This window comes from Leptopilina boulardi, unplaced genomic scaffold (assembly GCF_019393585.1).
Source record: "Leptopilina boulardi isolate dan_hultmark-lab unplaced genomic scaffold, ZJU_Lbou_2.1 LbouV2_229, whole genome shotgun sequence".
NCBI lineage: Eukaryota > Metazoa > Arthropoda > Insecta > Hymenoptera > Figitidae > Leptopilina > Leptopilina boulardi.
The window spans coordinates 2317027-2343584 of record NW_026137784.1 but is presented as its reverse complement, the minus strand read 5'-3'; the positions used below and the strand labels follow the sequence as shown (position 1 = coordinate 2343584).

The window sequence follows — 26558 nt, the reverse complement described above, 5'->3', positions numbered from 1 at the left end:
TCGTTTAGTGTCTAGATCTATCGCCGCACTTGAAAAAAAAAAAAGTTCCTTTATTGAAATTCAACACCGCTAAAAGTATTTTTATCCGCTAAGAGAAACGATTTTTTTACATTTGCGGTTCAATTTTAAAATTCTATTCATTTCACAACATATTTTTATTTTTACAATTTAATTATTATCAGTATGAAATTTTTCCTAGGATTAAATTTTCAATTTTTAGATTAAAATAATTTTGAAATATTTGGTATTTTTTTTTTATTTAATAATTTATTCTGGATAAAAATAATTTTTGTTGGTATCAAAACGGGGAAAATAATTTATTTCAATTAATATTTTTAAACTAACGATAATTATTTAATAAAATTAAATTTTTAATTTAAATGTAAATAATAAAAATAATAATTTTAATAATAAATAAGAAATATTTAATATAAGGGAAATTTGTTTTTTGAAAAATAAATAATAATTAAATTTGTTTTCAGGCGGAAGATTTGTGGTGACATCGCAGGGTGATCTTCATATCAGAACAGCGAGAGAAGAGGATGGAAGAGCTGTATATTCTTGTCTCACTTGGCACGCATTAACAGGAGAACGAAGAAAAAGTGAACCAGCAACATTGACAGTCACAGGTAAATAATCCTTTTTTTTTTTTAATCGTTTGCAAATGTGTAAAAATTTGATTTTTTTTCATTCAAGAGACTTTTTTTGATTTTACAATTTGTAAAAATTAATTTTTTTTCCTTCGATGAATTTTTTAAAATTGTTTTCCAATATTCAATATTTTCCAAATTTCAATTTGTAAATATTTTTTCAGAGTTTTTTTTTTTTATTTTACAATTTACAAAAATTAATTTTTTTCCTTCAGTGAATTTTTTTTGTAATCATTTTCTAATTTTTTTTTCCATTCAGAGATTTTTTTTTGATTAGTTCAGTAGTATACAATTAAATTAATGAAAAAAGGATAATAAAAATAAACATAAATTTCTTGTACATTCCACAGAACCAAAGGATCTTTTGCCTCCGAGGCTGATGCAGCGCTCTCAGATCGCAATTTCTGCTGAAAGGGATTCAGATGTGCATCTTACTTGCTCAGCACAAGGAAATCCTCCTCCACAATTTACCTGGTATAGGGATATAAACGGTAAATTTAACCGATATTTTCTATATATATATATATACACATAGATTTCAAACCAGACAATTTTATTACTTATTGAAAATTCTAAAGAGAGCTTAACAATATATTTCTCATTTTTTGTTGAGAAACTTTTATTTTTCAAATAATAGCAAAAAAAAAAAACTGAAATGATAACAGAATGGAATTAATAAAAAAAAATTATTTTTAATAATTTAAATTATTTTTCTAATAAAAATTATTGAAAACGATGATCAAAACAACGAAATTGATATTAATAATATTATAATATAATTATATAATATTAATTTAATTATATTAATATTAATTTATTAATATTATATTGTAATACAATATTAATATAAATTAATTAAGCAATTAATTTTATTCCAATTTTTTATGTTAAATTTTATAAATATAATAATAGGAAACTTATACATAAAACATATTCTATTTTCACCAATATGAATGAATTTACAAAAATTTGTTTACAAAATATTGAATATTATTTTTAAAAAAAATTTTTTTTTTATAAAATGCTAATCTCTATAAATGTTATGATGAGATTTGTTTACAATGGAATTTTGTTTCGCGAAGTATATAACTAATTCATTTAAAAGCAGTGAAACAAGAGAAATCTGTCTGAAAATTATTATCGTCTTTCAGGAAGTTCCGTTCGTGTTGAATCTTACGGTCGGATTCAACTTTGGGGAGATTTGATGCAAATTCGCCGTGTAGACGCTCAGGACGCAGGAAGGTATATTTGCAATGCGAGTAATCAGTTAGGTGTACAACGAGCCGAAACACACCTGGCTGTTACGTCAAAACTCAATGCTCGTATTCAACCACGACTTCAGGTAAAAAAAATTTTATTATTAATTTTATTTATTTTTTTTAATAATTTTTGCTTTTGAAAAATTTTATTTTTAAAATAACGTGTCTATTTATAATAAATAAAATTTTCAGAAGTGATTTTTCAGTAACAAATTAAAAAATTCTATTAATAATTCACTATTGCAAATAACAGAAAGAGCTTTTTAAAATTCATTTTATCATAGAAGTTTTAATCTAAGCCGATAAAAGTTTCCCTTTTTTTTCTGCTTTGAATTTATTTTGAAAGCTATATACACGCAGAAAATGAAAAACATTGTCAATTTATATAAAGAAGATGTATAGACAAATGTTTTCCATTATTTCCATTAGTCTATATATATATATATATAAAAGCTTTTAAACGTTATGAATTATTTTTCATTTTTTAGAAAATTAATTTTGTTTTTCATTGAATTTTTTTAATAATTTTATAATAATTTTATAATAATTCGTATATGATTTTTAATTGAAAATTAGATTTTTTATATTTAAAATAAATTTAGAATTATTTTTGTAAAATTAATTAATATAATGAAAATTATTTAATTTTATTAAAAATTGATTAATTAATTTTTGTTCTAGGTAATAAATTCAGGTGAAACGGCAATTATGAATTGTACAGTCGAAGGATATCCGGTGGAAAGTGTCGAATGGTTACACGATGGTGTGCCAATTTTAACAGCACATGAGACGAGAATACGTTTATTAACACCACTTGTTTTATTGATTGGCTCAGTGGGAAGAAAAGATAAGGGAATGTATCAATGTTTAGTTCGTAGCGATAAGGAAAATGCCCAAGCAACTGCTGAATTAAAATTAGGAGGTAAGTGTTTTTTTTTTTAATAAATCTCTCTAGGATTAAATTTCAGAAAATAGAAATAAAAATTTATTATCTCGTAAATTTTTCCCCTAACATTGCCAAAAATGTGTTGCAATTTGTCTTAAAGATTCATTTTTTTTTGTAGATACCGTGCCAGAATTGCAATATACTTTTATTGAGCAGGCATTAAGGCCTGGTCCACCTGTTTCACTTCGTTGTTCAGCGACAGGTTCACCACCGCCTTCGTTTACCTGGTTCCTTGACGGAGAACCATTGGGCGAAATAATGTCTGGTCATAGGTATTAAAAATTATTTTTCGAATATTTTTCTTATTAAAACAAATTTGTCATTTAGAATTATTGTTTCTTTTTTCAGATATGCTATCGGACAATATGTCGATCAATCAGGAGATGTGATAAGTCATTTAAATATTACATCAGCATCTTCCGAGGATGGAGGTCTTTATTCTTGTGTCGCTTCGAATTCTCTTGCGTCAACAACTCACAAGGCTAGACTCAATATTTATGGTATTTCCATTTTTTTTTTTCGAAATTTAAAATAGAAACGAAAGAATAAATAAATTTGAATGAGTAATTTTTCTTAAAGGTGCGCCTTACATTCGATCAATTGGACCAATTCGAGCGATAGCTGGAGTGGATACAACAATTGCATGTCCCTATTCTGGATATCCAATAACATCTGTAGAATGGTCGAGAGATGGAATATTATTACCTCTCGATATGAGGCACCGAGTGGACAATGGTCACTTGACTATCAACGATGTAGATCCTCACGATGCTGGAATTTACACTTGCACAGTCCGTGCCACAATGGGTCAAACAGCAAGCAGGGATATTCAATTTTTTGTCAGCAGTAAGTATTTTTATTTTTCTTTTTTTAATTCACCTCATTCAATCTTTTAAACATAATTTGAACAAAGCCAAAAAAAAATTCAAAATTTGATAAAAATAATTTTATTTGTTAAAATTAATTAATTGGCTATTGTTAATTAGAAAAAATTAATTTTTCTTTCAGGTCCACCAGTGATGAGTCCAATTTATTTTCCGGCTGATCTTCAAGAAGGCAGCAGAACACAAGTCTCTTGTAGTGTCACTTCCGGCGATATGCCAATTCATTTCTCATGGCTCAAAGACGGCGAACCATTGCCATCGTCTCTTCGTGTAAAAAAATTTATTTAGCAAAAATTTCTTAATTTATTATTTTGAATTATATAATTAATTATTTTATTTGCAGATTGAAGAAAGAGAGGAAGACTTTTTTCACTTTTTGATATTTAAAAATATTTCCTCAAAACATAGTGGTAATTATACATGTATTGCATTGAATACAGCGGCGAAAGTTAATCAAACAGCTGAATTATTGGTTCGTGTTCCACCTCAATGGGTATTTGAGCCACAAAATGTATCAACACTCTTGGGAAGTCTTCTTATTGTTCATTGTCGAGCTGATGGCTTTCCACCACCATCGATAACATGGCTAAGAAGTCGTGGACGAAGTACAAATAATTATCAACCATTGATTGCCGGTCTTGATGGAAGATTGGCAATTTTACCAAATAATACATTATGGACAGCATCGGCTGAACCTCAAGATGAAGGCCATTATCTTTGTCGTGCAAACAATAGCATTGGATCTGGTCTCAGTAAAGTTATCTACGTTTCTGTAAATGGTAAATTTTTTTTAAATTTAATTTATATTTAATAAATTCTGTTTTATTGTTTCTTCTGTTTTTATAATAAAATTTTATTCTAGAACCAGCGAGATTTGAATTTCAAAGCAAGAATGTGACAATTCGTCGAGGTGAATCGGTTACTCTCGATTGTACCGTGATTGGCGATGATCCAATTGAGGTACAGTGGCTTCATAACAACAATCGAATGAATACAAATGGCCTCAGACTGAGCATCAGTCAAGTAAAGACAGATAATGGTCTCAAGTCACAGCTTTCAATTCGAAGTAGCGATCGTCAGGATTCTGGTGTTTACAGATGTACCGCCGACAATGCTTATGGTAGAAGCGAGCATCTCATTTATCTCGCAGTTCAAGGTCAGTAAATTCAATTTTTATCATTAAATTAAATTTCATTGAAAATCACAGATTAAATTTCAAAATATAAATTAAATATATAATTTATAAATAACATTTTATTATCAAATAGAAAAACCAGATCCACCGACAAATCTCGAAGTAATTGAAATTGGTTCGCGATCAATTCGTCTTTCATGGAAAAAGGCATTTGATGGTAATACACCAATTCACAAATATGTTATACAATATCGTCCTCTTGGTCATGGAATAACTGATGATTGGGATCCGGCAAAAGCTCATAATGTTTCATTTACTCCTGGATTATTGAATTTTGAATCGTCAATGAATCCAACGCAAAATGGTTAGAACTTAAAAAGAAAATAAATAATAATTTCTCAACTTGAAAAAAGGAATTTAATTCAAAAATTATAATTTTTCACAGGTTTATCACATTATGAAGTGTCAAACGAAGAACAAGAAGTTGTTTTAGTTAATGGATTGCATCCAGCAATTACCTATACTTTTCGAATTTTTGCCATCAATAATATTGATGCAAGTTCACCGACTGATCCGGTCGTTGCTAAAACTCAAGAGGAAGGTAAAAATTAAATTTAAAAAGATTTAAAAATTTTTTAAAAAGAAATTTTTTTTTTTATTAAAAATTCTTTCAGCACCTACGGAACCACCGCAAAATATCAAAGTCAAATCAGCAGGACCTGGTGAATTAATAGTCAGTTGGCAGGTTAGTTTTTTTTTTTTTCTCTTCTAAAAATTAATTTATTTAAAAATTTTTTATTTATTAATTTTTTAAGGCGCCACCAAAAGAATCGTGTAATGGAGATTTATTGGGATACATAATAACATGGTCTGAGCATTCTTCATCGACGTCAGGTGTTAATCAGAGCAAAAGTTTAACAGTAAACGGTTGGGCGACAACTAAAGTTCAATTGACTGGTTTAAGAAATTATACAAAATATGATATTTCCATTAGGGCTTTTAATAGCATTGCAAGTGGACCGGCAAGTGTTCCTGTCGTTGGAACAACACAAGAAGGAGGTGATTAATATTAATAGTAAAAAAAAGAAAAGTAATTTACAAGTTTGAAAAAATTTTAGACAAAAAAAAAAATTTTGTTTTTCAGTGCCAGGCGCTCCGCCAACTCAAGTCACTTGTAACCCACTTTCGTCACAAAGTATTAAGGTTTCTTGGCATCCACCACCTTCTCATCAACACGGGGGAGTCATTATGGGATACAAAGTTTATTACAGGCCAGTGCCTACTGAGAATAGTGAGTAAATTTTTTTTTCAGAGCTTTTTAAATAATAATAGTTTATATTTTTTTTAAATTATATATTCCTTTTTGTAGAGTTGGGTAAGTCAGAAATATCAGAATCTGCAAGTGGTTCTTCAATTTTAATGATACTTGGTAAAATTATAGCTTTATATAAGAGCAATGTGTAAGTAAAAGGAATTTTTAAAATATCTAAAATTGTAGGAGTTATATCACTTTTAATTTTGATACTGCATTTTTTTCTTTCCTTTATATCTCGGTCAATTTTCAACCGATTTTGATGAATTAAAAACGATTTTTTTCAGAAAATTTTAAAATAAAAATAAAATTTTGTTATTTAAATAGAAAAAAGTAAAAAACAAAATTTCAATTAGATTTTTTTTCAATTTCGACCTCTTTTTTTTAATTTTTAAGTTTTTAATAATATTCCTTTTTATTTTATCTTTAATTTAAAACAAAATTCATCCCGGAGACTTTTTTAGATCTCGTGATATCGTCCTTTAAGTATTATAAGTCTTCATCAATTTGAAAACCGCAGGACTTGCTTCTATCATTACTTTCATTTGTTTGTTGAAATTTTTTATGGTTATGAATAACTATTTGTTTTAGAATCATCTAAAAGAAAGCGCTAAAAACTTCAGCTACAATTTCAGGTTGCATTGTTAAGGTTTCATTACAATTTATTTTAAATTATAAATATTACAAAAAATAAAAACTTTGCTTCAAATCTATTAATAAAATATTGAATTTTCACTTGTTTTAGTCAAGTAATTTAAAAATAAAAACATTATTACGCGAAAGTTTCTAGTTTGTAACAATAATATTATAAAACAAATGAAAGTAGAAACACAAATCTGGATGCTAGTTTTCTTGAGATGTGGATATTTAAAGAACGATATCACGAGATCTAAAAAAGTCTCCAGGATGAATTTTTTTTTAAATTAAAGATAAAATAAAAAGGAATATTATTAAAAAATTAAAAATTAAAAAAAAAGAGGTCGAAATTGAAAAAAAATCTAATTGAAATTTTGTTTTTTACTTTTTTCTATTTAAATAACAAAATTTTATTTTTATTTTAAAATTTTCTGAAAAAAATCGTTTTTGATTCATCAAAATCGGTTGAAAATTGACCGAGATATAAAGGAAAGAAAAAAATGCAGTATCAAAATTAAAAGTGATATAACTCCTACAATTTTAGATATTTTAAAAATTCCTTTTACTTACACATTGCTCTTATATAAAGCTATAATTTTACCAAGTATCATTAAAATCGAAGAACCACTTGCGGATTCTGATATTTCTGACGTGGACTTACCCAGTTGTGAATTTTTTTCAATAGAAAAAAAGAATTTCTTTTCCTTTGTGAAAATCGCTTGTTAACAAAAAGAATATCTTTTTTTTTCCCAGTGGAAATATCGACAATCGGTGAAGTAAAAAAGACTGCAAGCGATGATACGTACCTGCATACTTTGTACAAATATACAAATTATTCAATTAGAGTCTTAGCATACACAAGTGCCGGTGATGGGGTTCTTAGTTCTTCAATTTATTGCGCAACTGATGAAGATGGTATGATTTAAAAAAGAAATAGTTATTAAGTAATTAAAATTTTATTTATAAATAACTTTTTTTGCGCATTAAAATCGAGCCTGAATTTATATTTGTAATGAAAATTATATTAATCGTTTATGAAAATTAAAATTTAAATGTTTAGTTCCAGGACCACCAGCGGGAATAAAAGCACTGGCTCTTACAAAGGAAAGTATTTTAGTTTCATGGCTACCGCCATTACAGCCAAATGGAAAAGTATCACGTTACACTGTTTATAGTAGGGAGGCTGGTTCTCCACGACAAAATAGTCACGCTATGCATGAATCGCCTTTATCTTCGACTGATACACTTACAATGGAATTGCGTGGTTTAAACGAACGGTAAATATTTATTTATTTAAACCAAAAAAAAATCCCGAAGGATCAAATATATATTTATATAGAGAATTTATCATTAAATCACTAATTGTAATTTTTTTATTGAGCTTTTTTTTGAAAAAAATTTTATTGCAATTATTTGTAGGCAACTTTATGAATTTTGCGTATCGGCAACAACAAAACTTGGAGAAGGTGAATCGACAACTATTGTGACACAAACGACAAATACAAATGGTATTGTTATTATCGTATTTTAATTTCCTCTTTTTTTTTTACTATTTTTTTTTTTTTTTTTTTTTGTCTAGCTCCAGCGAGAGTGGCTTCATTTTCTCAAATTTTGAGAAGACCTGTAAAATCCTCAGTTGTTTTGTCATGTCTCGTGGTTGGAAATCCAACACCTCGACCTGATTGGACATATAAAAATAATAAAGTCTCTTCTGGAAGGCATTATGAAATAACAGCTGATGGTCATCTCAATATTCACGGTAAAATTTTTCAACAATGCAAAATTAGTAGCTAATTATTAATTAACAATTATTATTAATTAATAATTAAAAATTTTTCAATTTTAGGCCTAGATCAATCAGTTGCTGGAAATTATACATGCTCGGTGAGCAATTTATTTGGAGATGATTCTATAACGTATACGTTAATTGTTGTCATGCCCCCAAGAGCACCAATTCTTGAACTTCAATATACAACGACTGATAGTATCAAATTTTGTTGGAATCATCCCGATAATGGAGGAGCGACAATTCAAGGTTATTTTCAATTAATGTATTTAAAAAAAATTGAAAATAACATTTGTTATTATTAATTTAATATTGTTTTTAGGATACGTTTTAAGTTACAAAAGAGATCAAGGTGGATGGGAGGAAATGACCCTATCGCCAGAACACACGGAATTAACATTAAGTGGCTTAAAATGTGGATCATCTTATCATGCTCATTTAACTGCCTATAATCGAGTTGGTACTGGAGATCCAAGTTCATTGATTAGCGCTACAACAAAAGGAACAGGTAATATTTATGAATGAAAAAATAATTTTTATTTATAATGAAAATTGAAATTTTTATTTTTTTAGCTCCACTTTTGCCGAGAGAACGTGATATTGTATCAACGAATTCAACGTCAGTACGTTTAAATTTATCAGCATGGCCAAATGGTGAATGTTTAATTCATCATTATACTGTTGAATATCGTCGGCGAATAGGAACGGAACCATGGATTTTGGTTGCGAGTAGAGCAACTGAAAATCTGTTGATTAGAGATTTGAAACCAGCGTCTTGGTATAGTTTACGTTTGACTGCGCACAACGATGCTGGCTCAACTCAAACTCTAATGGAATTTGCAACAACAACTCTCAGTGGAATTAGCATTGGCCCGCCTAATGATTTAATTATGGACGATGATACTGTCAAGGGAATTCCCAGTTATAAACTTCTTTACATTGTTGTACCACTTATTTGCGCAATTGTTCTCATTATATCTGCCATTGTTCTTGGTTACGTTATGCTTAAACGTGGAAGGTGAGAGTTTATATATTTGATTGAATTTTTCATTTTAGTAATTAATAATTTTATTTTTTAGATCAAGTTATTTAGGTGATATGTTACAAGGACAACCACAACCACCGGGTTTAGGATTAAATCAAAGTCATCAATCGCATCATCATTTATCAAATTGTATGTCGACTGTTCAATTGAAATCAACTGCCGAGAGGGATAATAGAAGAAATCATCAAGTTTACACAAGTTCGCCAGTCAAGCAAGATAATCACAAATCAAATGATCATGGTTCAGGTGAAAAATAATAATATTTATTTTTATTTTTTCCTGTTTTAATAAAAAAAATTTATTTTAGAAATGTATGAGATTAGTCCTTATGCAACGTTCAGCGTTCCTGGAAGGGATAATCGTTCGGTGACAACGGCAACATTGGACTATACAATGCAATTTAAAACGTTTGGTCATTTGGAGAATGAGGATATCAATGCAATTGATTACGAGAGATCGAGCGTGGATTTTGAAAGGTATTTTCAAAAAAAATGTGATAGTTTATTTTTTTTTTCTCGGTGTAGTTTTATTTAAGCGCACTCGTCAACGAGATTTTTTTTTCCTCGACCATTTTCCGCACTTATCATTTCCCATAATTTCCCTTTGTCTTTTCTCTTCCTCGTTCTCTTTGTCTCTTACGCGCAGGTCAAAAACACCAAGATGGCATAAACAAAGGTACTTTCCAAGCATCGCCGAAGCTGAGAGTAAACTTCGTTCCAGTCGACAGGGATCTGGTAGCGATACATCCGGCAGTCCTTGCGGCGAATGCGCTGGACCAAGTTATCGAGTTCCTGTTAAGCCATGCAGGGGTAATTTTTATTAAATTTTATTTTAGTTTAGTTTAATTTATTAACGGTATTTTATATTTGAATATTTGCAAATTTATTTCTATTTTAATAATGTTTTTATAATAAAAAATGTTTTTTTTTTTAGATATTTTCTCGCGTGGCGTTGAATCAAGCACAGAATCTAACAACGAAGGCTCTCCGTCGCTAGCGAGAAGACGCAATAGACAGTTGAGCAGGTCCATTCGCAGGTAGCCAAGGTTTGTTTGATTCAACTTAGCACTCACAAGTCCATTTTTTTTTTTATCTCAACGTCAAGTTATCGAAAAGTGTTTCAAACAAAAATTATACATAAAAAGGAAACTAATCGAAACACTTTTTGATTTCGATTCATTCACCAAAAAAAAAATAATTGTTTCAAAACCTTGTCAACTGGGAATTCTGAATATTTAATTTCTAATGTAAAAATTAATTTTTTAAATACGGAAATTACTATTTCGTAGATTTTTTAAAAAATTGTTTATTTGAAATATATTTCAAGAATTCCTTTGCAGTAGAGATTCTAAATCTTGGTACGAATCTTCGTATTAATTTCAGGTGAAATTATAAATTCTTACTTTGGAAAAAAAAAACAATCTGAAGTATTACAAAGATTCTAGATTTTATTTCGCTAAAAAAAAAAGTGAGATATAATTTATTTCGCAAGGAAAAAATATGAATGTAATGGAAAATTAATAATCTGAGCTAGGTTTTAAATTTTTTGTTTTAAGTTCGGTAGAGACGCTGTTACCACCAACTGGATTCAGCGACAGTCGTGAATTGAGCGAGGCAGAATGTGATCGTGATCGTGATCGTGGACGAGGACGAGATTGGCAAAGTTTATCAATTGCCACACGTCATGGTGGTAGTCTTGGCCGTCTTCCTATTGAAGCTGTTGAAACAATGCTTGCAAGGTAAAAAATATAGGTAAAAATAATGTTCCCCGCTTAATTTAATGCCAATAGAATAGAATTGATTTCTGATAATGAGTTGATAAGAAATATTAATATTTCAGGTATCAACAAAGAAAGGAACAAGAAAGGCAAGAATTCACTATTCACGTATGATTATAGGACAAAGAAAAAAAATCATCACACCAAAATCATCGTGCGGTAGTAATATCTAAATTTTGACGAGCTTAGGCAAAATAAATAAAAATTATGTAAGTTTTAAAAACAAATTAAATTTGGCGCACATTTAAAAAAAAAAAGCAACGTTGTTAGAGAAAATAATTTTTTATATATTGGCAATTTTAATTTTTTAAATTTTACTTTAGAGAAAAAATTTATAATTAAATTTCAAAAATGATTCCAAATAGAAAATTCATTAATGGAATTTATTTTTAAAAAAACGTGAACCTTTTTTTGCAAATAAAAAAGGTAAACGAAGTAAAAAAAAAAATAGAGAGTTGTAGAAGAACGTTTTTATAGAAATTACATTTCTAAGAAAACAAAATAATTGTTTATATGCGTGTTTTTAAATTTGTCTATTGACTTTATTAAAAATAAAATAATAAATCGTTTCTTCTATTTGACTCTCAGAAATTCTATTATAAAAAAAAAAAGAAATAGACTGTCCACGATTGGAAAAAACGAGTTTAAAAAAAAAAACTGCCAAAAAGAAACTCGCTCTCCATTTGTAAATATCAGTGTTATGTGCAATGGCACAAATTTCGTATTGGCATATAAAAAAAAAAGTGCGGTACTCGTTACCATGAAAACTACCGATTTCCGTGTCATCGGTTTATTGTATAGATAAGAAAGTGTTTCGAAAAAGGGGAAATAATGAAAATTCATGAGAAAAGACTACAACAAGAATAATATTATTATTAAATGTTAAAACATATTTCAATCATCTGAGACATTTTTTTGCATTTGAATATAAATTAATATACTAATATTGATTAATTTTAATAATAAATACTTTTCTTTACATATAAAAAAAATATCAATTATTTCTTAATAATAATAACAATTATTAATGTTAATTAATATTAGCTGATTTTAATAAAATATATTAAAAAAATTTCCTGACTCGGTAAATGTTTTTATATATTTACAGTTGAAAGACTTTAAATTGTTAAGAAAGAAAAATATTTCTGTTGAACTCAATTGAAACATTCGTCGAGTCAGGTAAAAGCAGATGGACTTTTTTATAACTTGTTTTTTAAAATCCTTTTTCAAATTTACAATTTTGTAAATATAAATTTTTTATACCAACTCATTTTTTTTAAGTCTCGAAAAAGTGGAAAAAAAATATTCTAATTTGTTTTCGCAATTTAATGAGAAATAATTTGTTATTTATTTCGACTGAGAAAAACCCACTGCCAATTTTCTATAGTTATATCGCTGCCAAAAAAATTTTTTTCGTTCGACTATTTGAAGAGATGAAAAAATAATTAACGACCTCTCCTGATCGTTATATTTAATTAATAATATCGTTTTTGATAAACAAAAAAAAAGCTCAGAAATTTTTACTTATTTCCTAGATACGTATTTATAAAAAAAAAAAAAAATTGTATCACGACGAAAACTGGTCAATAGAAATTTTTGACAATCTTTTTTTAATTAAAAAAAAAAACAACTTTGATATATTATAATTATATAAGGAGAAAAACAACGTCGTTGTACAAATTATTATCTTAGGAAATTTACTAAAAAAAAAAAAAAAAAACTTTTCTATTGAATCCACAATGAGATCAACTCTTATATTTATTAGAAATATTTTATATTGATTTATTTAATACTCATTTTTTATGTAAATGAATGAAAAAGAAATTTTACACTTGATTTTTAAAATTTTGTAAAAATATTTTTAATGTTATTTCCAGGAAACACATTGATGGATAATAAATAATTATCATGTGTTTATAAAAGGGAATTTTTTCCTACACTTTCCTGAATAATTTTTAAAATTTGATTTATTATTATTATTATTATTATTATTATTTATCCATTATTTATAATTTATTTATTTTGGAATAATGGTTTTTTGTTTGATTTAAATATTTTTAATTGGATTTTTTATTTTCGTGTAATTTTTCTTTTTTTACATTTTTATGGCGTATATACGATTTCAGCATTTGAATCGTCATCTGTTATAATTATTTTATAATCTTTATAATGCCACAGGTCATCTTCGCGAACAATTGTCCAGAGATCTAGAGCCTTTCTGAAAATATGTGGAATTGATTCGAATCCAGCTTCATGTGCCAATGAATCAAAAAGATCATATTGAGAAAGAAATAATCGGTGAGCGTGTCTTTTTTTGTTTCCTTTGAGTTGCGCGTCATCTAACATAATTTTCCTTGAAGGCAATTGAAATCTTTGTTTTAGCAAGTATAAAAAAAATAATGCCTGAAAAAAGAGAATTCACAAATTTTATTTTATCAAATCTTTTCAAAAAAAAAAAAAATTCAAACGTTTAAAAAGAAATATCAATTTTAATTGCCTTTGGAAATTTATTATTTAATTAACAAACTATTCAAATATTTAACTAATAACTAATTAACTAAACTAATTTAATTTATTGTTTTTCTTTTTTTAAATTTTAAAAATTAGTTAATAAATTTTCAACTATTTGAACTATTTATTAACTAATTTACTGAAATATTTGAATAATTGCATGATCGATTATTTAAATTATTTCTAATTAAATTAGCTTATTAAAATACCTTCACGTGAAACATGGGAAAAGTTATTACATAACTGTTAATTCCCAAAAAACACATTGTTGGTTGATTTATATTAATTGTATGTTTATAAAGTGGATAGACAAAATTATCGTCAACAGTTATACCACAGGATTTATCCAAAAATGGAAATTCCATTAAATATCCTGTACAATACATAAAAACATTGACAGAAACAGAAGTTCCGTCAATGAAAATAATTTTATTTCCCTCCACTCGTTCAATATCCGGAACTTGAATGATAATTGAAGGAAGTTTACTTGTTATTCTGTTAGAGAAACAAAAAAAAATCATTAAATCATAAGTCTAATATTTTTAAAAATAAATTAAATTTACTTTTTTTATAAAAAAAATGACCAAATATTTTAATAATTATATATTGACCTTTCACCTCGATTGCTCATGTAAATGGAATTGGCATAAGTTGACAATTCAACTCCAATGTCAGTAGCCGAAAATGCAGAGCCAAAAATTAATATATCTTTACCGGTAAATTCTTCTGGTTTTCTGTACTCGTGACTGTGTAAAATTTGTCCGGAAAATTTCTCAAGTCCATGTATAATTGGCATATTTGGTCGTGAATAATTTCTATGTAAAAAAAAAAGTTTTCTCTTCTCAAATCTTTATAATTTAAAACAATTGATTATAATTATTGAAAATATTTTTTTTTTTTTTTTTTTAAATTAAACATACCCCGTACAAACCATAATTGCATCAAATTCTTTAAATTCAATTTGCTTTGTCTTCAGATCTTTTATTTTCACATGCCAAGTAGTAATAATTTTGCCATCAGATTTGATTATTTCGGCTCGAACTTGTTCTATTTTCTTAAAAAACTGAATAAAAATTTTTTTTTCTTTAAATCTATTTTTTTGAATTCTTTTTTTTTTCTTACGTATAATTAATTTTTTCTCATACCTTAATGAAATGAAGAATTTGAAAATGATTAGCGTAATCATGTAAATATGATAGAAGTATTTCTCGATGTACTCCACTTCCTTTATTCGCTTTCATTTTCCGAAAATCAGGGAAATTCATTAATTCACAAGGAGCATTGGATCTATAATTAAAGTTTTCTACTTAATATTCGAAAATTATTTTCGATAAATAAAAGAAATTAAAAATATTTAAAACAGAAATTCTAAAATTTTTTAAATGGAAAATAATTTTTTTTTTGTTATGATTATTTTAGTAATTTTAGTAATTATTTTCATGTAATAAATTTTTATTTATTTACTTTTCATTTTGTAGTAATTTAATAAATAAATTAAAAAATTAAATTTAAAATTAAATTTAAAATAAATTTCAAAATAAATAAATTAATAATTCAAACCTAAGATCTCTGTACATGCTGGTGTGAATTGGAAGATCATTTTCATCTACTCCAATTTTTTCAGTATAAATCCAAGTGCCTCCAATTTCTCCAGTTTGTTCGAAAGCTTCAGGCACGAAATAATTCAAATCTGATGATAAATGTCTCAAGGCACATAATCCAGCAGCACCACTACCAATCACACAGACTCTTTTCTTTGAATTCATTTTTGAAAAAAAAAAAAAATAAAATTATATTTTCATTTTTTTTAATTAATAGTAATCGATTAACTTTATATATGAGAGGATGCAGCATTAAACTGATTGAGAATAAATGTTTATTAAAATGTCTATAAGTTGTTCTACATCGTTATCAATAGCAGTAATAAACTTTAAGTTTTGATATCGCATTAATAGGGTCAAAAAAAAAATTAAATAATTTGTTGGGGGAAATTTTTTTCTTTTTATTTCACAGTTCATTGTAAAAATTATTTGAGATAATGATAAAATGATATTGAGAAGAAAAAATTGAAAAATAGAATTAAATTTTTAATAAATTAAATTTTTAATAAATTAAATTTTTAATAAATTAATTTCTTTAATAAATTAATTTTGCTATTTAAAAAATAGGTCAAACAGAATAGAAATTAAAAAAAGGAGTGGCGGGAAAAAAAATTCCACTGCTATAATATATTTTGGTTTATTTCTTATTCTTATTTACAAGGTCCAATATGTATATATGTATATATTTATATATTTTATATTTTCAATAAAATATAATGCGCACTGCTCCGCCAGAAAGTTCGGTAAGCCGAAAGGAAATATTTTAATATAGAAGCGATGTGATCGGCTGTGGAAGTCTGATATTAGGAATATTCTATTTCGAAAACTCGAGTTTATTGGGCAGGGATCAGAAACAATGATTCTTTTTTTTTTTATCATTCATATAATATTGATAATTAATAATTAATTAATTATTAATAATATCAATATCAATGAAATATATAACTCATTTGAATTATTTATGTATTGTCGGATGTACACCGCCATCTTAATATTTTTTTTTTTGTGATTTACCTTCGAACGCGAAAGGTGATAATTCGTTATAATCAATTTTCATATTTTTTTTTCTTTCTGTTTTTGTTAAATATAATATTATATATTTCTTTATAATTCGCTGGTTCGACATAGGAACTAACAAGTTGCTAAATTTTTTTTTTTTTTCATTCATCAAAACCCCTAAAAGGCGAGCCTGCGGATTCGCTACGAGTTTTCATTTTTGAATTTATATTTTTTTTTTTTGTTTTTTGTTTGTTAATAATAACATTTACAACGACGATGACGACGACGACACAGCTAGACATCAAAAACGTAAAGTGTATATGTTTTGCTCTTTGTTTTCTTTTTTTTTTTTAATTTTTTAATTTTTTTCAAGTTTTTTTCTCAATTTATTTTTATTTATGCATGTTCAATCCCTGCAGTCAGTCTGAATCTAATTGACAATGTACGCAAAAAAAGTTCCCGTTGTTCTTGGTACTTTTTTTTTATAACAATGGACGCGCAAGAAAAAAGATCGCGCTTCATTATTGGTCGCTGGGATGATTTTACAATGATGTTGTATCTTCTCTAAAACGTATCAAAAGAAAAAAAAAAATTTTTAATTTTTTTCAATCGGCTTCTTTTTGTAAAAGAAATTTTTTAAATTAATAAATAATTTAATAAATTAATGTTTTTTTATTTTGTTAATAAATAAAACATATTTTCAAATGAGATTAGATTTTTTTAAATATAATTTTCTTTTTTTTAAATAATTAAGTTCACTTATACATAAAAATAAAAAAAAGTTTTAGAAATTTTGTAAAATTTCTTTCAAAAAAAAAAAAGAAGATTGGAAAATTGTTTAGAAAAATTTGCAAAAACAAACTTATAAATTACAAATACGCGTTAATTTGATCGTCAATTAAATGATCAAATTACTAATATCAAGCACCCATGCTTTTTGAATAATAAAAACAGATACAAAAAAAATGAAATTCATTCATTTAATGAAATAAATCAATAATTCAAAAAAAAAAAACAGATTGACAAAAAATTTCTTATTTCAAAATTATATAAATATTATTAATTGTCAAAATTATTAATTAAATAGAAAATTTAATATATAAATTTAAGTTCACAGGTGCTTGAAATAATTTTGATTTATATTTTCAAAAGAATGCTTTTCAGATTGAATTTTTTTTTTTTCTAAATTTTCATAAAATAAAAAATTGATATTTAATTATTGATAAATATACTTAAATTAGTGAATTTCGCCTTCTGCAAAATTGGATATATTTTCCCACTACGTACAAATTGGATGCTTTCTGTGCCGTAATCAATCGATAATGAATAGAAACAGGACCATAATTTTTTTATAAGAATTCTATTTCTTAATTCAATAAATTTTTCTATCCTAATATTTTTTTTTCAATTTTTTTCTCAAATTTGCAACGCGCAACAACAATATATATATATGTTGTAAAATTGACTAGAAAATCAAATATTCTTAATAAGCTAAGTGGTTTTTTTTTTCTTTGAAAAGATTATTTGAAAAATTTTCTAATATAAAAATGGGACGTACCTGAAATTTTCCCGGTACCTTTTTTCTATTTATCACAATGTTTACAGGTACCTGGATTTTTTTAGGTACTAATTGACATCAGACATATTTTTAACGAAACAAAACAAAAACAAACAAAAATTGTACAATAATTGAAAAATCTCAACAAAAAAAAAAAATTTAATTTTTATTTAAATTTTGTTATGGTCCTGTTTGAAGAAAAATTTTTTGCTAATAAATGTTCCAACAAGATTTTTTACAGCAAATATGCAACAATTGTTTGACACATACAGAGATATTTCATATTTTATAACTCACAAGTACAATTAATTTTTTTTTATTATAACAAGAGACCAATTTTTTTTATTTTTCCATTGAAATATAGCAAGAAACTTTTCTTCCATCTTCGATTATTTTTAGCCAGTCGAAAAAATCTTCACACAATAATCATTTCTCATTGTTTTTTTTGTTTTTTGTATCGAGGAACGATCGATTGCCGCTTATTTTTTTTTTTTTTTTTTTTGAACTCGTCGTATGTAAAATATGAACCGAACGAGTCAGATATGACAGTTATTTATTATTTTTGTTGTGTTCGCAACGACACCTTTTATTAGCAAAGTGTTCAATCGCTATCGAACTCTAGAAGGTTACACTAACTTTACATCTTTAGGTTTTTTTTTTTTTTTATATAATAATTATTTAACATAGCGCCGTTTCGCCTTTTTTTTATATCATTTCCATTTCTTTCACATCGACTCTGTTTTTACAAATTCGCATTTAAAAAAAAACAAAGAAGTGGATTTTCTTTTTTTTTCTGAAAAAATTGAAGCGGTGGGATTATAGTTTGAAAAAAAAGAGAAATCAATTTTTTTTCTTTTTATTTTGCTAACTTTGCCTCTTTTTGTTAATAAATAAAAGAAAACTTTGTTCAAAACTCGTAAAACTTCACGCTACAAATATAAAAATTATTCTAAAACTATATATTTATATTTAAATATAAATTAAAAGAAAATCATAAACCAAGTTACATATATGGCACTAAATTTGCTTGAATCCAGACAAAAAATTGAGAAAAAATAAAGAATCTTCCGTATCGCTTCAATTTCCAAACTCACAATTTTTTTTTTGGTAAATTCGATCCACTGATATGATTTCAAACTAAAGAACGCTTTTTAATGCCGGAAATATATATATATTTTTTAAAAATAGTCAAAATTAATTTAGTACTTTAAAATATGTTTTTTTTTTTATTATTTTGCGTTTTAAATTTTAATTTTCCGCATTTAGGAGGAATCCTTTAGTTTGAGGATCGAAAATCCAGAAATTATCATAAAAATATAAAACGAAAGCAGCTCGTTTTTCCGCTTAATTGCAGTTTTAAAGAGACAATTCAAAGAGGATTTTTTTTGTTTTTCTTTTTTTTTTGAGACGTTTACGTTTTAATTAAATTTTTTTTTTTTTTGCACTCGATTCATTTCTACGCCGACGTGCTTTCGGTTGCAGTTAAAGAGCTCGCTTCAAGATTTAAATCGGTCTCGACCATTTATATATATAATATATATTTTTGTTTCTTGACTTTTCTTGCAAATCTACTCTACGGAAAATAGTGTTTCTCTCGGAGTAAACGCTATTTAGTATCACAAGAGTATGTCTAGATTTTTCTAAAATTACATCTCTAGATCTCTAGACATGATTCTAAAATCTTTATTAACACGTCATACAGCGTTTTTTTTTTTCTTGTTTGTGTTTTGTGTGTGTTTGTGTGTTAATCCAAAGCTAAGCTGCCATCTAAGCAATAAATTATTTTGTGCTCTAATTCATTTATTTTCGCGCCGACTTCTCGCTCTCTCTCTCATCAACAAAGCAGGTAAAATGTCCAAACTTTTTTTTTCTCTCTCTCTCTCTCTTAAAAAACTATTTTCAATAATTTCGAATACACAATTTTTTTTCCATATTTTAAATATTTTATTTCATTGAACCTTTTTTTCAGTCTCTAAAAAAAAATCAATTTGTTCCTTATTTTCAGTATTCAAATTAATTATTTTCAATTAATCTATATTCTTTATTTTCAAATAATTTCGTTCGTAAAATTATTCTTTTTTTTTCTTCTATTTTCAAATTTATTTCATTAAAATTTCGACTTTCATAAATAAAATTGATTAAAAAAGAAAAAATCAAAAAAAATATTTAAAAACGCAACAAATTTGTAAAGAAAACAAATTTTATTATTATGATCAAACCAAGATAATTTAAAAACAAAAAAAGAACAACATTCTCACTGGACAAAAAATTTTTAAAATCACGAAACACTTCGTGCTCGTTGATCTGTACATAAATATTTGTTCTAAATAAAAAGACAAAAAAATAATTTAATAAAAAAGAAAAATGCCTCGCGTTTCGCATTCTCGATTATATATAGATATATATATATAAATATTTTTAAAAAAAACGATACAATAAAATCACAGTCGTATGTACAATAAATTTCTCATTAAAAATCGTTAGGCTCGATAAAAACTTAAAAATAAAAATTGTACCGATTTTCTTCTTTTTTCCATATATTTTTTTTTTTTTTTGACTATTTAAGAAAAGAAAACTTTTCTGTTTGAAGAAGAGAGGTCCGAGAGTGCGATGCGAGGCACAGGCGAGTTTTCGTTGTGTGGTCTGTTTTTTTCTTCTTTTTTTTTTTTATGACTCTACGCTTTTTTTCACACGAGCTCAGACAAAAATCTCAAAAAGTACGAAAACAAATTGATCTTCTTGGATTTTTAGTCCTCGCACTAGGCTTTATTTTGTTATTTTTTTTTTCTTTATAAGAAACACAGCAAAATACAAGATATTTGTCTTTTCCACTCAGTGCAATGTTTTGTTTTTTTATTTTTTATTTTTTTTTTATATTTTTTTTATTATTTATTTATACGAATCCTCTAATTATGTATAGCTATATAATCTGTTCAGATCTTAAATAATGAGAAGAGGCACACGCTGGCTAAAATGTCATTTCATTTTTTTTAGAATAAAATGCAATTTTTTCCGCGCGACTTTCTCCGGATTTGTATATAGCGCTCATCGAAACAATCACTGTAACACGATCGTAATGTATGTATATATTTACATTTACTATCTACAATTATCTACACATCGAAAAACAATTAGTTTTGCTTGATTTGTTTTTTTTTCATCTCATCGTGATAGCCGCGACATTGATCATTTTTTTTTTATTTTTTAAAGCATTGTTTGAAAAAAACACTATTTTTTTTTTTAAATAATAATCTCAGAAAAATCATTGGCAAACGGAAGAGAATGAATTTTTTTTCTTAAAAAGAAAAAAAAAATATGATGATGAGAAAAATATCTCTTCTCGTAAAAATAATTTCGTGTGTATGTTACTTGGTAGATGAACGCGCGAGAATATATTATATATATATAGTACAACGCAAGTATATAATGAAAAATAAAATAAATACTGCTAAATTAGAAAAAAAAACGTGAGGAATTTAACAAATAACAAAAGTCTATGAGCCGAGGTCTATCGCAAGAAGAGGCGAGTCTCGCTCTCTTCACGTTTCTTTTTTTTTTTTTCTTGATCCTTTTCTTCGCCAATTATCGATAGGAATAAAAATTGAATTTTTTTTTTGTCGACATAGTATTTTCACTGGGCATTTCAATCCTTCGACAATTGTTTATTTTTCCCCCTTGGTACCGGCTCTTAGAGTCAATTTTTTTTTTAGTCTTCATCTGGTCTCTCCTGGTACTGGGTGCGAGGTCGCCGCTCAAGGCCCTGAATTTTTTCAGGTATAATTAGGCTGCAGTGACGACAAAGATTACGGCGTAAAATTCAAAACCGAATCCTATATGAATGCCCAGCATTCCAATGTTTTCACGACGAAATCTTCACGAGGCGCCAGCGGCTCGTTACCATAAGTGCTGCAGGACTGTGTCCTACCCTGGTACAAATCGCCGTCCAACCATAAACCAAACTTGCCACTATAAAAAAAAAAATTAAATATTTTTTATTACAGATATTCAAACCAACAGAATGTCTACTAACCGAAGAAACCAGAAATTTATCAGAAATTTTATGTCACACTAGTAAGTTTCTTAATTTTTATAATTTCAAAAATAATAAAAATGTAAAAAAAATGTTGAACAATTTAAGACTAATAAAAAATCTTATTTAAACATTGTCTTTAATTATTTAAAACACCTGTGTTGTATTTTTTATTATTTAACCTGCTTTAAAAAAAATCATGTAAATAACTGCGGCTGCCTATATTTTAATATTTGATATTTTAATAGGTTTTGTGCTAAAACTTCGAAGAAAATTTTAAATTTCAGATATTAGGAGAACATGAAAAGTTATAATTAAAGTTGACTGCGCATGCGCCTATTTAAAATATTCATTATTTTGGTACTTTTTCAATGAAATTTTGAAGAAATCTTAAAATTTTAAAGTATCAGGAGAACATGAAGAGGTTGGAGTAATATCAAAATGCAATTCCCGCCAAATTTGGAATTTCAAATATAATAGAAATGCAAAAGCACGTGTTTAAATAAAGAAATTTTTAATTTTAAGTATCAGGAGAACATGAAGAGGTTGGGGTAAACCTATTTTCGTTGATGGCGCATGCGCATTTCGAATATTCATTGTTTTGATAGATTTTGAATGAAATTTATTTAATTTTAAGTACCAGGAGAATATGAAGATGTCGTGGTAATTTCAAAATGCAATTCCCGCCAAATTTGGAATTTCAAATATAATATAAATTCAAAAGCACGTATTTAAATAAAGAAATTTTAATTTTAGGTATCAGGAGAACATGAAGAGGTTGGAGTAATCCTATTTACGTTGATGGCGCATGCGCATTTTAAATATTCATTGTTTTGTTAGATTTTCAACAAAATTTAAAAGAAATTTTTAATTTTAAGTATCAGGAGAACATGAAGAGGTTGGGGTAAACATTTTTTGATGATGACGCATGCGCATTTCAAATATTTATTGTTTTGATAGATTTTCAATAAAATTTAAAAGAAATTTTTAATTTTTGGTATCAGGAGAACATGAAGAGGTTGGGGTAAACCTATTTTCGTTGATGGCGCATGCGCATTTCGAATATTCATCTTCAAAATGCAATTCCCGCCAAATTTGAAATTTGAAATATAATATAAATTCAAAAGCACGTGTTTAAATAAAGAAATTTTTTAGGTATCAGGAGAACATGAAGAGGTTGGGGTAAACATTTTTTGATGATGACGCATGCGCATTTCAAATATTTATTGTTTTGATAGATTTTCAATAAAATTTAAAAGAAATTTTTAATTTTTGGTATCAGGAGAACATGAAGAGGTTGGGGTAAACCTATTTTCGTTGATGGCGCATGCGCATTTCGAATATTCATCTTCAAAATGCAATTCCCGCCAAATTTGAAATTTGAAATATAATATAAATTCAAAAGCACGTGTTTAAATAAAGAAATTTTTTAGGTATCAGGAGAACATGAAGAGGTTGGAGTAATCCTATTTACGTTGATAGCGCATGCGCATTTTAAATATTCATTGTTTTGATAGATTTTCAACAAAATTTAAAAGAAATTTTTAATTTTAAGTATCAGGAGAACATGAAGAGGTTGGGGTGAACCTTTTTCGATGATGACGCATGCGCATTTCAAATATTTATTGTTTTGATAGATTTTCAACAAAATTTAAAAGAAATTTTTAATTTTTGGTATCAGGAGAACATGAAGAGGTTGGGGTAAACCTATTTTCGGTGATGGCGCATGCGCATTTCGAATATTCATCTTCAAAATGCAATTCCCGCCAAATTTGAAATTTGAAATATAATATAAATTCAAAAGCACGTGTTTAAATAAAGAAATTTTAATTTTAAGTATCAGGAGAACATGAAGAGGTTGGGGTAATCCTATTTACGTTGATGGCGCATGCGCATTTTAAATATTTATTGTTTTGATAGATTTTCAACAAAATTTAAAAGAAATTTTTAATTTTAAGTATCAGGAGAACATGAAGAGGTTGGGGTAAACATTTTTCCATGATGACGCATGCGCATTTCAAATATTTATTGTTTTGATAGATTTTCAACAAAATTTAAAAGAAATTTTTAATTTTTGGTATCAGGAGAACATAAAGAGGTTGGGGTAAACCTATTTCGTTGATGGCGCATGCGCATTTCGAATATTCATTGTTTTGATATTTTGAATGAAATTTATTTAATTTTAAGTACCAGGAGAATATGAAGATGTCGTGGTAATCTCAAAATGCAATTCCCGCCAAATTTGGAATTTGAAATATAATATAAATTCAAAAGCACGTATTTAAATAAAGAAATTTTAATTTTAGGTATCAGGAGAACATGAAGAGGTTGGAGTAATCCTATTTACGTTGATGGCGCATGCGCATTTTAAATATTCATTGTTTTGTTAGATTTTCAACAAAATTTAAAAGAAATTTTTAATTTTAAGTATCAGGAGAACATGAAGAGGTTGGGGTAAACCTTTTTCGATGATGACGCATGCGCATTTCAAATATTTATTGTTTTGATAGATTTTCAACAAAATTTAAAAGAAATTTTTAATTTTTGGTATCAGGAGAACATGAAGAGGTTGGGGTAAACCTATTTTCGGTGATGGCGCATGCGCATTTCGAATATTCATCTTCAAAATGCAATTCCCGCCAAATTTGAAATTTGAAATATAATATAAATTCAAAAGCACGTGTTTAAATAAAGAAATTTTAATTTTAAGTATCAGGAGAACATGAAGAGGTTGGGGTAATCCTATTTACGTTGATGGCGCATGCGCATTTTAAATATTTATTGTTTTGATAGATTTTCAACAAAATTTAAAAGAAATTTTTAATTTTAAGTATCAGGAGAACATGAAGAGGTTGGGGTAAACATTTTTCCATGATGACGCATGCGCATTTCAAATATTTATTGTTTTGATAGATTTTCAACAAAATTTAAAAGAAATTTTTAATTTTTGGTATCAGGAGAACATAAAGAGGTTGGGGTAAACCTATTTCGTTGATGGCGCATGCGCATTTCGAACATTCATTGTTTTGATAGATTTTGAATGAAATTTATTTAATTTTAAGTACCAGGAGAATATGAAGATGTCGTGGTAATCTCAAAATGCAATTCCCGCCAAATTTGGAATTTGAAATATAATATAAATTCAAAAGCACGTATTTAAATAAAGAAATTTTAATTTTAGGTATCAGGAGAACATGAAGAGGTTGGAGTAATCCTATTTACGTTGATGGCGCATGCGCATTTTAAATATTCATTGTTTTGTTAGATTTTCAACAAAATTTAAAAGAAATTTTTAATTTTAAGTATCAGGAGAACATGAAGAGGTTGGGGTAAACCTTTTTCGATGATGACGCATGCGCATTTCAAATATTTATTGTTTTGATAGATTTTCAACAAAATTTAAAAGAAATTTTTAATTTTTGGTATCAGGAGAACATGAAGAGGTTGGGGTAAACCTATTTTCGGTGATGGCGCATGCGCATTTCGAATATTCATCTTCAAAATGCAATTCCCGCCAAATTTGAAATTTGAAATATAATATAAATTCAAAAGCACGTGTTTAAATAAAGAAATTTTAATTTTAAGTATCAGGAGAACATGAAGAGGTTGGGGTAATCCTATTTACGTTGATGGCGCATGCGCATTTTAAATATTTATTGTTTTGATAGATTTTCAACAAAATTTAAAAGAAATTTTTAATTTTAAGTATCAGGAGAACATGAAGAGGTTGGGGTAAACATTTTTCCATGATGACGCATGCGCATTTCAAATATTTATTGTTTTGATAGATTTTCAACAAAATTTAAAAGAAATTTTTAATTTTTGGTATCAGGAGAACATAAAGAGGTTGGGGTAAACCTATTTCGTTGATGGCGCATGCGCATTTCGAACATTTATTGTTTTGATAGATTTTGAATGAAATTTATTTAATTTTAAGTACCAGGAGAATATGAAGATGTCGTGGTAATCTCAAAATGCAATTCCCGCCAAATTTGGAATTTGAAATATAATATAAATTCAAAAGCACGTATTTAAATAAAGAAATTTTAATTTTAGGTATCAGGAGAACATGAAGAGGTTGGAGTAATCCTATTTACGTTGATGGCGCATGCGCATTTTAAATATTCATTGATTTGTTAGATTTTCAACAAAATTTAAAAGAAATTTTTAATTTTTGGTATCAGGAGAACATGAAGAGGTTGGGGTAAACCTATTTTCGTTGATGGCGCATGCGCATTTCGAATATTCATTGTTTTGATATTTTGAATGAAATTTATTTAATTTTAAGTACCAGGAGAATATGAAGATGTCGTGGTAATCTCAAAATGCAATTCCCGCCAAATTTGGAATTTGAAATATAATATAAATTCAAAAGCACGTGTTTAAATAAAGAAATTTTTATTTTATGTATCAGGAGAACATGAAGAGG

The 26558-nt window shown here is 27.1% G+C and overlaps 3 protein-coding genes and 1 long non-coding RNA gene across 23 annotated transcripts in view; 2 read left to right on the top strand and 2 right to left on the bottom strand.

Annotated features, from left to right (window-relative positions):
• Positions 1-13701, top strand: part of LOC127280107 (cell adhesion molecule Dscam2) — a 159613-nt gene extending 145912 nt beyond the window's left edge. For 2 of the 10 annotated variants that reach the window (XM_051302914.1, XM_051302911.1), the window contains 28 exons: positions 483-629; positions 1001-1141; positions 1802-1992; positions 2591-2831; positions 2974-3127; positions 3204-3355; positions 3435-3701; positions 3864-4009; positions 4083-4518; positions 4602-4895; positions 5008-5238; positions 5320-5475; positions 5549-5619; positions 5690-5933; positions 6019-6165; positions 7576-7737; positions 7883-8099; positions 8242-8330; positions 8402-8581; positions 8669-8857; positions 8931-9116; positions 9182-9626; positions 9688-9899; positions 9961-10129; positions 10299-10462; positions 10587-10689; positions 11209-11391; positions 11476-13297. In XM_051302914.1, the coding sequence (XP_051158871.1) occupies positions 483-629; positions 1001-1141; positions 1802-1992; positions 2591-2831; positions 2974-3127; positions 3204-3355; positions 3435-3701; positions 3864-4009; positions 4083-4518; positions 4602-4895; positions 5008-5238; positions 5320-5475; positions 5549-5619; positions 5690-5933; positions 6019-6165; positions 7576-7737; positions 7883-8099; positions 8242-8330; positions 8402-8581; positions 8669-8857; positions 8931-9116; positions 9182-9626; positions 9688-9899; positions 9961-10129; positions 10299-10462; positions 10587-10689; positions 11209-11391; positions 11476-11593 (5435 nt within the window). In that variant the 3' untranslated portion in view covers positions 11594-13297. Of the gene's footprint in view, positions 1-482; positions 630-1000; positions 1142-1801; positions 1993-2590; positions 2832-2973; positions 3128-3203; positions 3356-3434; positions 3702-3863; positions 4010-4082; positions 4519-4601; positions 4896-5007; positions 5239-5319; positions 5476-5548; positions 5620-5689; positions 5934-6018; positions 6166-7575; positions 7738-7882; positions 8100-8241; positions 8331-8401; positions 8582-8668; positions 8858-8930; positions 9117-9181; positions 9627-9687; positions 9900-9960; positions 10130-10298; positions 10463-10586; positions 10699-11186; positions 11405-11475; positions 13298-13608 lie in introns of those variants that run through there. The other 8 variants (XR_007842785.1, XM_051302913.1, XM_051302915.1 and 5 more) reach the window with 8 other exon arrangements.
• Positions 13483-15868, bottom strand: LOC127280110 (uncharacterized). The gene is made up of 6 exons (XM_051302938.1): positions 15502-15868; positions 15087-15228; positions 14862-15004; positions 14553-14756; positions 14151-14436; positions 13483-13833 (listed from the first exon to the last, which is right to left on the bottom strand). The coding sequence occupies exons 1-6, from the start codon at positions 15705-15707 to the stop codon at positions 13534-13536; spliced, it is 1281 nt and encodes a 426-aa protein (XP_051158895.1). The 5' UTR covers positions 15708-15868; the 3' UTR covers positions 13483-13533.
• A 2710-nt stretch (positions 15869-18578) lies between these two features.
• The window catches only part of LOC127280108 (TLD domain-containing protein 2), a 140743-nt gene continuing 132763 nt past the window's right edge, over positions 18579-26558 (bottom strand). For all 11 annotated transcript variants that reach the window (XM_051302929.1, XM_051302931.1, XM_051302927.1 and 8 more), the window contains one exon: positions 18579-22065. In XM_051302929.1, the coding sequence (XP_051158886.1) occupies positions 21930-22065 (136 nt within the window). In that variant the 3' untranslated portion in view covers positions 18579-21929. The remainder of the gene's footprint in view (positions 22066-26558) is intronic.
• On the top strand, positions 23709-25835 carry LOC127280117 (uncharacterized). Its single transcript, XR_007842786.1, has 3 exons — positions 23709-23986; positions 24578-24859; positions 25453-25835. It is a non-coding gene; the product is annotated as an uncharacterized LOC127280117 (long non-coding RNA).

Bases quoted from the DNA above. Each gene is read 5' to 3' on its own strand.
- LOC127280110 (XM_051302938.1), bottom strand. From the start codon at position 15,707: ATGAATTCAAAGAAAAGAGTCTGTGTGATTGGTAGTGGTGCTGCTGGA. The intron at 15,229-15,501 runs GTTTGAATTATT...CTTTAATTATAG, and splicing joins AGCATGTACAGAGATCTTAG to ATCCAATGCTCCTTGTGAAT. The intron at 14,757-14,861 runs GTATGTTTAATT...TTTTTTACATAG, and splicing joins GCAATTATGGTTTGTACGGG to AAATTATTCACGACCAAATA.